General features: G+C 27.8%; 1 protein-coding gene across 1 annotated transcript in view; it reads right to left on the bottom strand.

The window, feature by feature from the left end:
* Positions 1 to 13,318, bottom strand: part of LOC111623917 (serine/threonine-protein kinase MARK1-like) — a 142,254-nt gene that overhangs the window by 63,507 nt on the left and 65,429 nt on the right. Inside the window, exons 11-12 of the mRNA XM_023366649.1 lie at positions 8,939 to 9,058; positions 3,144 to 3,243 (exon numbers count right to left, since the gene is read on the bottom strand). Of these exons, the coding sequence (XP_023222417.1) occupies positions 3,144 to 3,243; positions 8,939 to 9,058 (220 nt within the window). The remainder of the gene's footprint in view (positions 1 to 3,143; positions 3,244 to 8,938; positions 9,059 to 13,318) is intronic.

The raw sequence follows: 13,318 nt of genomic DNA on the forward strand, positions 1-13,318 counted from the left end.
ATAATTATAAAAAATATATAAATTATCTTATTTAATATTTTTATTATTATATATATATAAAATAAGAAAAATGTTAAATAAGATTATATATATATATAAACTATGTTGTTTACTTGTACTTAGCTTTTTACTTACATAATCATCTATACAGGACTTCATTTTGTTATGAAATATTTAGTAATATTAATAAAATATATAGTAATAATTTAGTTATTTTTTTTATATTATCAAAAGTGAAAATTACTATAAAATTTTTAATCTATATTTTTAATTATTATTAAATGTAAGTAAAATATTTTAAGATATTTACTCAAATCTAAGGTTGAGGTAATGTTAAGAATTAAAGAAATAGTAATAAAATATTGCATAAAAAATTAAAGTTAATAAAGTAAATTTCAGGGTTTAAATTTAATTAAAAATTAATAATTTTTATATGGTTCCAGATTAATAAAATATCTAATTATAGGACGATATCTAGTTTCTTGGGGTTTACAAATGTTTTAGATATGTTTCATTCAACTGAAACAATTTGCATGACAATCTTACAATGAAAAAGAAATAAATAAAATGTTTTTCACACTTCAAAAAAACTGATAACATCAAATTCCAAATTATGAACTTTGGTAAAAAAAATTTTTTCTACTGTTGACACATTTTTACATAGGGCAAGGTAGTGATTACTACAAACAGTATCTCCTGATATCTGAATTACATCTTTATATATCTACTTTATTTTATATAGTAATATTACATTCTTGTTCATAGTTATAAGTATATTCTGAAAATTTGTGATTTCCTAATCAAATGTAAATTAGTGTAGTTTGATCAATTGAATCAAATATATTTTTAAAAAATTCAGGCAATAAATTAAATTGAATAATTTTTTTAATTCAAATATTGATTTCTAAATGTTCATTATTGCAAAATAACAGTGAATAAAATTTAAGTAATAAAAAGTGCTGTCACTTTTCTATTTCTCAATAATTATCACTTAATTTAAAAACTAATTGCCAAATTTATTTACATTTCACCAAGAAATCACCACCCCTGAATATTTTATAAAATATTTCTGGACATCCTGTAAATGATTATTTCATGAACTATTTTCAAATTAGGTAAACATACTATTGTAAATTACAAGAAACACAACTGTTTCTTCAGGTAACCAAAAATTTGTTTTAAACCAAGAAACTTTTCGAGGTGCCTTGCATCATCATTGTCTCAAACAGATTATTATAAATATTCCATCTACAAGCTAAACATTAGCCTAAGGCAAGCCAATAACATTTTGTTTTAAAATAGTTTTTGCAATCTAAAAAAATAGATTATATTTAATATTTCTTAGAATTCATGAAGAATGTTAGAATGTATGCCATCTTTGTATTATTATGAATTATGTTATTTTGTATAAATTATTTTGTTAAAAATTTTACACATTATTTAAAGTATATTCCATTGTTATTTTATACACAGGATATATAATAGCACACTTATTTTAATATTAAAAAGTTACCTCTATAGATGAAATGATTTAAAAAGAACAAAAAATTAAAACACTAAGACTTATAGCTAAAAGAAAAAATTCAAATGAACCATAAAATCAAAAGCAATTTAATATATATCCTAAGCTAAACATTAAATACCAGAAGTCAAATATATCAAATCACTCAAACAAAAAGAAACTTTTAACAGATAATGTAAGTTTAAGAAATCTAATAAAAATAACATTCATACAATTGCTATAATAATAAATACTGGAATATATTACATTATTAAGTTAATTATAAATTAATGTATCTAGCTGTTTCTTTGATATAACACAATTTCAAATTATCTCAATAATATCCTCTATTTTTCATTACCATATTTTACAATACAAAAGCCAATTTATGTAAAGAACTTCAATATGCACAATTGCAATGTTTTCATTTTTTCTAATTGCATGTAAAATAATGCTTTAATAATACTTAACAGTACAAATTATTAAAAAGGAAATATTGTCAAAATTAATGTGTATATAGATAAAATATTTCATGATAGGGCTATTCTATAAAGTGGTATGCAAAACTGAAATTTTTTCACAAATTAAAAGTAATAATAAATAAATAAAATTTTGATTTTAATTTTTAAATCATATTAATCCTTATTTTATTCCTTAGATTTAAGTAAATACATTATAAATAAAAAATAAGTGTAGCATTGGAAAGCAAAACCTCTAACAATCAGTAGATCTATGCATTTTAGGGTGCTGTACAATATTTTTAAATAATTAACGAGCAGATTTTATAATTTTGTTAATAATCAACTGTTAATAAAAATTTTAAAAACAATTTTATATTCCTTTACAGAATATTTATCATTTTCATGAAAAATTTAAGTAAAATTATGTAATATTTCTGTATTTATTCGGTATATCAAAACATTAGCCAGGCAGGTTAGTTTATAAAGCTCATAAACAAATTAAAATAATAAAAAAAATAAATATGAAATCTTATATGATACTTACCTTCAGCTCAATTATTACTAAAATAAGCTTAAACATTTATGAAAGATTTGAATAGCTCAAACTACTTGTACAAAAAAAAAATATTTGCACCCCTTTACTGCATGACCTCATCAATTGGTAGAGGTTTATCTTCTAAAAAATTATTTGAATTTCAATTTTAGAATTTACAGGTCATAACTAATAATGGATTTCTAATCAATTATATATATATAAAGTTTTTATTTCATTGAATATAATCCTTACAAATAGTAAAGAAATATTACTTATCAAGAATTTCCCTGCAGAAAATTTCTTGGTTGCTGCAAAAAACAACCAAAATTGTAGATGTTAAACTAATTTTAGAAAATGTCTATTCCTGGTCAGAAGGTATGAAATAAAATTATATAGATACATATTATATATTTACATATTAAAAAAAGAATAAAATAATAATTTCTATAACAACCTAATAATAATAATAATAATAATAATAATAATAAAAAATACAGACTTTTTACAACCTCTATCAAATATCAGACCCATGCAGTAAAGGGCATACTTATTTGGATAAACCAAAATATTTATTTTCATGCTAATTCTAACTGTAACTTATAAGAAATAACAAGCAGAATTTTTATCAATCATCATTCAATCTCACCTATTCTTCTACTGTCACTAAAATCTGGTTCTGGCTCTGCATATGGACGTAATTCATCATCTTCATATGCAATATTCATCCATTTATCCTTCATGATAGTCTGCAAAAATAATTTTTTCAACAATATATTTGCAAATTTAAAATTTTTATTAAATTACATTAGAATTAAATTACTGAAAATTAAGAAATATGAGTAAATTTCTCTATCTATAACTTTTTTTATTTAATGAAATAATATACAAAAAGTCAAAATAAAGAATTCATTTTCTAAAATGCCTTTTCTGTTTTATTTAAATCTTCATCAATTTAAAAAAAATCATTTAATTCATACATTACAAACAATATTTAAAATCAAGGTAATTGTACAAAAAAAAATATATTGTACTTATATTTTTTATACAAACTTCACTTTAACAAAAATTTCCTCCTATCACTAGTCTGCAGAAAAATCAATAAAAAGTTTACTTTCTTCCTTTTAACAAAAAATTTTAAAAACTGCAAAAGTATACTAAATTCAACAATTATTTATTGTGACATTGTCACAATGCAGGGCTGCAATTTTTTTTATCATATTTTTATTTTATTTTATTTAAAATATATGCTTGCTACCTCAAATTAGTACTAGTAATGTCTTGCCCCAGTACTTTTTCATTAGCAATCAAGTCATGCTGGTCATCTATCTAACTCCTTTCAGGGGAAAATTTTTGAACTGAAATAAAGTGACTTCCAGTTTGCATCATAAATTCATACATAGTTAACTGGATCTCCTGTCCCTGAGCTTCCCATATCTGAATTTCATTTATCTAACAGTGTTCTTGAGATTAAGGAAAGACAAACAGACTGACGACAGTGAAAATTTAAAAGTCTACAATTTTTTCAAATTGCAGCCCAATATATTATATTATTCCCTTTGATTATACACTATTGGTTTTGTATCTGCAATGTACAACTATTTTATGCTAATCATATGTATATAATATAATGGTCAATTATTCTTCCTTGGATTTTAAAATTTTATTCCAAGTAAAATAAATTTAAACAACTACCACAAAACTAAATAATGTAGTTAAAATTCTGAACAATCTTGATTGTTATTTGATTTATAAAAATATTAATGTTCAAAGAGTAATTTAATAAATAAAATAAACCTTTGAAAGACAGTATCCATTTTTAATTGCAAGTTATTGGTTAATTTTAGATAAAATTTATCAAGTTACTGTTAATTTTATTCTCATTAACTGTATGGTATTTTCTATTTAATTCATTCATAATGTATTTTGTTACTTTGAATTTAAATTTATTCTGTAACACTTGTAGCAATGTTCGACATTTGAATCTGATGATAGCTACTAATGTAGCTGAAAACATTTATTAAGAAGTCAATACAGTATTTTAAAAGATTGTTATTTTTATCTTATCTGTTTTATTAATTTTAATATTCAAGAATAACACGTCTTCACTGCTTTTCTCTTCAGTAAATCACTAAAAATAAACTTAAATATACAAATATTATTTAAAGTCATTAAAAGTAAACAGCCAAACAATTAAATTACCAATCTAAAACTAAAATTCCATTTATCAAGTCTTTAAGAAAATGAAAAACCTTAACTATTGCTCAGTTGTATAAAAACATACTTAAACATACAGTTGACCCCCCTATAACAGAGTAGATATGTTCTGGTTTCTATGAATCCATTTTCTACGAGTCCAGCCAATCACAGCCTGGCACGTATGTAGTTTACGAACTACAGCTGTTTGAAAGGTTTTCTTCCATAAAATTAATCGATTCTAGACTAATTTGACTCAACATTTCCAAAATACATATAATTTTTTGGGAATAATCCATATAAAGTATGCTATAAACAAAAAATTGTAGGATTACTTACCGAGCATGCACCATTCAATGATGCCATTGCTTAAGCTTGTTTTCGTTGTGGAACTTGTCATCGAATGGCGCTCGCGTGCTTCCTGATAAATTATTTTTTTTGCGAAAAATTTGCTGAACTTTGGAGATATCATTAATATAAATATAATTTTTATGGACGTTAAATAATAAATGGTTTTTAGTAGGTCCGCTGCTCATTTAAACTCAACAGTTTGTACAATATCCTCTATTGGTCTAGATTTGACCAATCCTGTCTCGACACGAGTCAGCGATGATGTTTTACCGAATTATAGGAGTTTTTTTTACCATGTTTGTATGAATACTGTTGCAATTTTCGCCGTGATATAGGAATCCAAACTATAGAAACCCATGTTATAGGGGGACGACTGTATATCATTAATACTGATTTTGTTTAATAGTGCATCTATGTATATAATATTTTCTAACAAACATAACTAAATTTCTTACATTACACTTTGATCTTATCTGAAAAAACCATAATTATCAAAAAACAGAAATTCTAGATATATGAATCATTTCATTGTTTATTACCAATAATAAACAATGAAATAATTTTTATGTGATTCCAGATTATCAAATTTTTCAGTTTTAAAACTGAAAATTTAAGTTTATTGATAAATATGTAGGAAATATTGATTTGTTGGATTAAAAGGCAGTTGTACAGGGGTTTTCCAATAAGAACAATAGAACTTTAAATTGAAATAAAATGAAAACTACAAAAGAAAATTTAGTGCTAATTTTAATTTTATAGTATATTTAGTGAGATTACACACGAAAAAACAGTATCATTTAAACGATCACATTATTGCAGCTGACAGAGTGAATACATTTAACTCAGTTTTTAATGATTCTGGCATATAAATCTTGCCATCATCATCATTTTATGGTTTATTGGAATAAACAAGTGATTTAATGTGACCCCATAAAAATTAATTCAATGGAGTTAAGTTGAAAGATGGTAGTGGCCAGTTAACAGCTACATTTCTCAAAATAATCCTGACAAATTCATCTTGGCATATGTGCATCAACAACTGACCCAGTTTCTTCAATTTAAAATCAAGGTAATTGTACAAAAAAAAATATATTGTACTTATATTTTTTATACAAACTTCACTTTAACAAAAATTTCCTCCTATCACTAGTCTGCAGAAAAATCAATAAAAAGTTTACTTTCTTCCTTTTAACAAAAAATTTTAAAAACTGCAAAAGTATACTAAATTNAATGGAGTTAAGTTGAAAGATGGTAGTGGCCAGTTAACAGCTACATTTCTCAAAATAATCCTGACAAATTCATCTTGGCATATGTGCATCAACAACTGATCCAGTTTCTTCAATTATTTTATTATTATTAAAAACAATGTACCAAGAATTCTGTTGATCAAAAATTGAATGAAGGACACAAAACATTGACCAAATTGAACAAAAAGTTTGATAATAAGTTTTAATAGTTTTAACATATTCAGGAACTATAGATCTTTCCATGATGATTTGCCAAAAATCACAAAACAGATATGTAAATTATCCTGACAATCCAATAAAAACTAAAATGTCTGTAACAGTTCTATTGCTCTTACTAAAAAACTTTGTTATATATCCAGTAATTTGAATTAGCTTAAATACAAATTTAATGATAATGTATAAAACATCACTATTTAATCTTCAAAAAATCTCAATATATAGTATTTTTAATGTATAAAGTTTATTTGACAAATTTATGTTAAATTTAATTTGCTGTAAAAATATTTAAAATCCATATTTTTTTTATTTTGCTTTGAATATGGCTCAACATCCCTCTTATTATTGAATAATAATTAATGGGCAATAATCTCATTATCAAACTTTTGCCAGAACATGAAAAAACTTCTATTAAACAAATCAGTTAGGGGATTTTTTACTTCAGTCTATTCAGTTGACAAAATGTTAAAATAAAATCAAGTAACAAATTATGTAAATTTGGCAAATAATTTTAAATTTACTATGCTTTTAGTAACATATGAGCTCCACATTTAAATTAAAATTTAATAATAAGGAAGATTAAATATGATAAAAGTTTATTTCTAATGCCAATTAGGATTTCATTTAATAAAAAGTTTGTGAAATTAAACGAAAAATCTACATCAATCTAAATTTTGAAATCACTGAAGTCTTCAAATGTGCAGATTAATTGGTTTTTAGTCATTTTATACTTTTTTTTAGTTCAATTTATTATCATTCAATTAACATATCTGTTTTAACTAAATGGTGATTTCTTAAACCAATAGAATATTTTTAGTCAGTACTTTCTTCAAAATTATTTTCATTTAAAAAAAAAATATGCAATATTTTAAATTTAGCAAAAAAATTCACATAAATACTAAAAATAAAATACAAAAATAAACACACACACACACACACAAAAAAATACAAAATAAAGAATGTAAAGTGTGTATTATTTTCCATAAAAATTAAACAAGAGAAAGTTGTGGTGTGGCATGATTACCAGAGATTTCAACAATACTGTTTGTTGACAAGTCTCAATAAGAACAATCTTTACTGACTAAAGGTGGAGAAAGTGCACTTCAATTCTCTCAAAAATGTCTTAGAAATGCACTTTCTCCGTTTGCTGAATAAACAAGGCTCATCCACACAAATAGTTTTATTGAAATCTCTAAGAACTATGTCATAACCTTTGTCCGTAAGATATATTTTAGTTCTCTCAGTATATTTATAATAAAAATTAATGAATTTTTTAAGAAACAGGAGCCCTCAACAGTCTGGCAAGCCCAGCCAACCACTTTCTTCTCCAAATTAAAATTTGCTTTGAAAGAGAGACAATTTTAGTCAATTTCAGAAAACCAAGAAGCTGCACAGAGGTAACTAAACAGCATTCCAAAAACATCCCTTTATGAGGTTATATAAAAATTACCAGACTGTGCAAAAATTTGTATAGGTCAGAGAGGAATAAATTTTGGAGATACTAAATTAAATCATTTTTGCCAAAAAATTTTTTTATAAATTTAGTCTCTGAACTTAGATACACCACATATTATGCTTAGAAATAACATATTCTAAATAATGTTATGTATCAATTTGATGCAAATGACATTATTATATCTAATTTAAACACAAACTGCTAGTTTCAAATATATTGTGAAAGCAATGTAAATTTTCATATCTATGTAAATTTTAAAAATATTTGAAGAATAAAGAACATGTGAATACTCAATAAAGTATAGTAAATAATGTAGCACAATAGTTTATCATTATCGATTTTGTTACTTACATATACAGTAGAGTGTCGTTTACCCGAATCAATTGGGGACTGGGGTTGTTTGATTAACTTAATTTTCAGATAACCAATTATGTACGAAAAATATATTAACCTATCCCGTGTTGAAATTTTTCTTCGTTGCGCGTTGCTTTGCGTTGAATTTTCGTCAATGTTAAGCCTTACGTAAATTTTTATAATAATAATCGTGGCTATTGTATCATTAAAAATTATTTCTTTATTTTGTACAAACAAAATAAATATATTGAAAAATATAAAAACAAAAAACTTATATTTTATAAGTTAATCTAGTATCAAAAATGTTACATTCAGCACGACACACAGTCCTCAGAAAAACACCACATAAAAGTGTCAGTGCTGCCAGCTAAAACACATACACCAACAAAAAAATATTGGAGTAGCCCAAGATATAGCCAAAGGTTGCAGCGCCACAGCACTAGTGGAAATTTAAATTTGCCGACTGGAACACTTTCGGTTGACCGGCTTTTGGATAAACGATGCTCTACAGTACTATATTTTGGCCATAATTTAAACTGCTGTTTTGCTAGTAATCACATAAATAATTCAAATATTTTTCAAAATCAGTTTCAAAATTAAAATGTCTATTAACAATTCACTCACCTCAAGTGATGCTCTTTTTGCTGGATTCAATACTAAAAATTTCTTTAATAAATTTTCACAGTCAGTAGACATGTAAAAAGGTATTCTGTATTTCCCTCGTAAAACACGTTCTCTTAATTCCTAAATTAAGAAAAGTAACTATGAAATTTACTTCCATGAAATTCACTTAAATATAAATGCTTTTTAAAAGTTATTATTGTCACTATATATATGTTCATGATTTAGGTAGAAAATATAACATCTAAATAAAAAAAAATTTTATGCTGACGTCAAACACAAGTTTGGAAGGTATATGTTTTAAAAGTTAAATTCACATTTTGTGTTTACAATTTTATCTTAACTCTGTTTCTTTATAATTAGGAGGAAAGTTTACATAAAAATCATAATTTCCTTCAATAATGGCATACTTTTTGTATTTTTACATCAAGTATGTCATATTTAAATACAAATATGTCCACATGAGCATTCTGTTAGTAGAACGCATTGTCTTAGTAACAGTGTTGTTAGTTATTCAAGATTTCAGACAACATTTTCAGTGAAGCTGTTGTGCGACATTTTATTATTTTTCTTGTGAATCAAAATGTCAAATTGACTGAAATTTTGTGAAGAGACAGTCCAGTTTAGAGAACAAACTCTGAAGAAAAACACAGATATGTGATTGCTTTAAAAAATAGTGCAAATTTGTCTGAGACAATGTGGAAAGGAGAAATCAGCTGCCACAACTGTGATTGATGCTAATATCAAATGTGTGGAGAATCTCATCTTAAAAGTAAGTAACTGTTCTTATAATAGTGAAACAAACATCCATAAGTATTGGAAATATTGGAAAAAACTACAAAAGTGTAGTTTTTTCCAACATTCCAACAAGAAGTCTGAATCATAAAGTTGTCTTCAAACTACCTAACAAAAGGGGATTCCAAAGAACTCATTCACAGAAGTAAAAGTTTATTTCTGATCAGAATTGCTTAACCATTTTTAAAAAAAAAGTCTTTTCTGGAATACAGTCAACTGTGAAGAGACATAGATACGTGCCTCATCACAGGTTTATTACATGGGTGAGATATGGATACAAGACTTATCACACCAAAATAAGAGACATCCAGCATGGAATGAGAGCATAAATCCCTTCCACTAAGAGAGTTCAGAGACATTCTGTCAGTAGGCAAAGTCATGACATCTGTCTTATGGGTTCATGAAAGGGTTATCCATACTGCCTTTTTACCAAAATAAACTCAATAACTAGTAAATACTGCTGTGGTGTTTTGGATTCTGATTATAGAGAAATTTGCAACAAACTATGTGATTTGTTGTCAAAAGGTGCAATTTTCCTACAGAATAATATGCAGCCACATACTGCCCAGAAAACCAGGGAAAGATTGGAAAACATTCAATTTGGAAGAAGTCCTTAGACATTCCATTTACAGTCCCTATTTTGTGTCTTCAAAATTTCATCTGATTGGTCCACTGAAGGAACACTTGACCACTAAATTATTTCAATCAGAAGATGAGCTTAAAATGTGTATGTTTTAAAAGTTCAGAAATCAAGACAAATTGATGCTGTCAGATTAACACATAGCTATATTGATGAGAGAAATGCAGTGATGTAAATAGAAATTACATTTAAAAACAAGCAATTATTTATTATGACATTGTCACAATGCTTGGTTGCAATTTTTAATCATATTTTTAGTTTATTTAATTTAAAATATATGCTCTCCACTTCTAATTAGTGACTTGTCCCTTTACATCATACTTTTCCTTTAACAATAGAGTTGTGCCAGTCATCTATTAACTGCTTTCAGGGGAAAAATTTTAAATGGAAATCATGTGACTTCTGGTCCTGTAGATAAAGGAGAAGATGGTAAACTTGAGAAATGAAAGATTGTGGCACTACACACAACATGAAAGTAAACTATTGCCTACTTTTTTCTATACGCGAGTCTGTCTGCCATTGAAACACTAATGAACATGCCAAATAGTTTAAAATGAGATTTCCATGACATTGTAAAGCCTTGCTTTGTCCAAATAATACTAAAAACTGCTCGTCGTCATTCCTTGCTTTTCTGAAAAATGATAATAACCAGTAAGTTTGTCATTACTTTCATTTTAACATGACTTGTATTCCTACACATGATATTTATTTTATACTCTATTATCTTTATTCGGTATTGTTTTTTTCTGAGTAAATATTCAGAAGAGCTTTCTGTGGATTTTTAATAAAAAAGTCCAGGAAATTACTCTTATCGACTGGGAAGTGAACTATTCAGTAGTTTTCTTTCTTTCTATACTAGATTGATAAAGTGGATGATAAACATTGAATTGAAACCAGACCCAAAAAAGGAAGTCTTTCTTTGTAGTGAACATTTGTAGTGTATGTTAGTGATGATGTATGTCATTACATGGTGAAAATTTATTTTTTTGGACTGAAGTAATTACTGTTTAATATAGTATTTGATGTACCAGGTGTATAAGCTTAAATCCGCTGTTTGCTAATAGATGGCGTAAGCGAGCGTATTAAGTTACCATGACAACGCCATATTGTTTTTTTTTTTTATGATTTTGACGTCTGTCAACATTAATCAGTGCACATCATCAGATATTTCATACAACAACATATATTTTTTTTTTTGTAATCATGTCTACTTTTGTGCCAGAAAAAGAGCATATGCGGCAACCTTTGCTTTTCTGCTTTAATTTGAAGAAATCAGATGCCGAAGCACATCGAATGCTTGTGGAGGCTTATGGAGACAGAGCTTTATCAGAAACCAAGTGCAGAGATTGGTTTCGTCAGTTCAAACATGGAAATTTTTACCTGAGCGACAAGAAGCGTGAAAATCGGCCCAGGAAGGTTGAGTTGGATGAGGACGATACCCAATCGCAAAAAATGCTTGCCGAGCAATTGGGTGTTACTCAACCAGCCATTTCCATGCATCTACGTGCCATAGGAAAGATTCAGAAGATCGGAAAATGGGTGCCATATGAATTGAATGATAGGCAGATGGAGCGACGCCAAAACACATGCGAAATCTTCCTCGCCAGACAAAAAAGAAAGTTGTTTCTACATCGGATTGTAACTGGCGACGAGAAGTGGATATATTTTGAGAATCCTAAACGCAAGAAATCGTGGGTTGATCCAGGCAAACCATCAACATCTTTCCCAAGACCAAATCGCTTTGGACGGAAGACAATGTTGTGCATTTGGTGGGATCAGCAGGGTATTGTCTACTATAAGCTGTTGAAACCTGGTGAAACTGTCAATGCTCACCGCTACCACCAACAACTGAAAAAGTTGTTGGTGGTAGCGGTGAGCATTGCACTGTGCTCTGCGTGAAAAAAGGCCGTATTATCAGCAAAGACACGACAAGCTGATTTTCCTCCACGACAATGCACCATCACCAACATTGGTCCGAAACTACTTGGAGACACTCAACTGGGAGGTGCTACCCCATCCCGCTTATTCACCAGACCTGGCCCCTTCCGACTATCACCTCTTTTCATCGATGGGCCACGCTCTTGCTGAGTGGCACTTCGATTCTTACGAAGACGTCCAAAAATGACTTGATGAGTGGTTTGCCTCGAAAGAGAAGAAATTTTTTTGGCATGGTATCCACACATTGCCCAAGAGATGCAACAAATGTGTCACTAGTGAGAGAAAGTACTTAGAAAGCAAAAACAAATTTATTCAAAGAAAAAAAACGTGTGTTTTTCTGACTAAAAAACAGCAGATTTAAGCTTATACACCTATGTATACTGTACTTATAGTACCATGTACTATAAGTATTACTAGAATACAAAGAAGCTACTTGTACTTATAGACAATGTACTTGTTTTTTTACTCCACTGTCATAACATTGTACAGTCGACCACCCTATAAGACAGTAGATACGTTCCATTCTTTAGGAATTGATTTCTTATGAGTCCATCCAATCACAGCACGACACATGTCAAGTTTACAGACTACGGCTGTTTGAAAGGTTTTCTTCCATAAAATTAATCGATTCTAGACTAATCCAACTCAACATTTCCAAAATACGTATATTTTTTAAAAAATAATCCGTATAAACTACGCTATAAACAAAAAATTGTAGGATTACTTACCGAGCGTTCACCATTTGACATCGCCGTTGCTCAAGCTTGTTTTCGTCGCAGAACAGCGCAGCAAACTGCGGGCGCGATTTCTGAATTTATTTTTCTGCGAAAACTTTGCTGAACTTTGGAGACATCATTAATATAAATAATTTTTATCGCCGTTGAATAAGAAATGTTTCTTTCACAAGAAATGTATAAAATTACAGTGCTGTATTAGACTTACGGTACCTAATTTACATACTGTACAGACGATAGTTGCGTAAAAATCTCCGTAGCGTGGCGCCACGCTAG

This window comes from Centruroides sculpturatus, unplaced genomic scaffold (assembly GCF_000671375.1).
Source record: "Centruroides sculpturatus isolate CEXI.00-Female unplaced genomic scaffold, Cexi_2.0 scaffold344, whole genome shotgun sequence".
Taxonomy (NCBI): Eukaryota; Metazoa; Arthropoda; class Arachnida; order Scorpiones; family Buthidae; genus Centruroides; species Centruroides sculpturatus.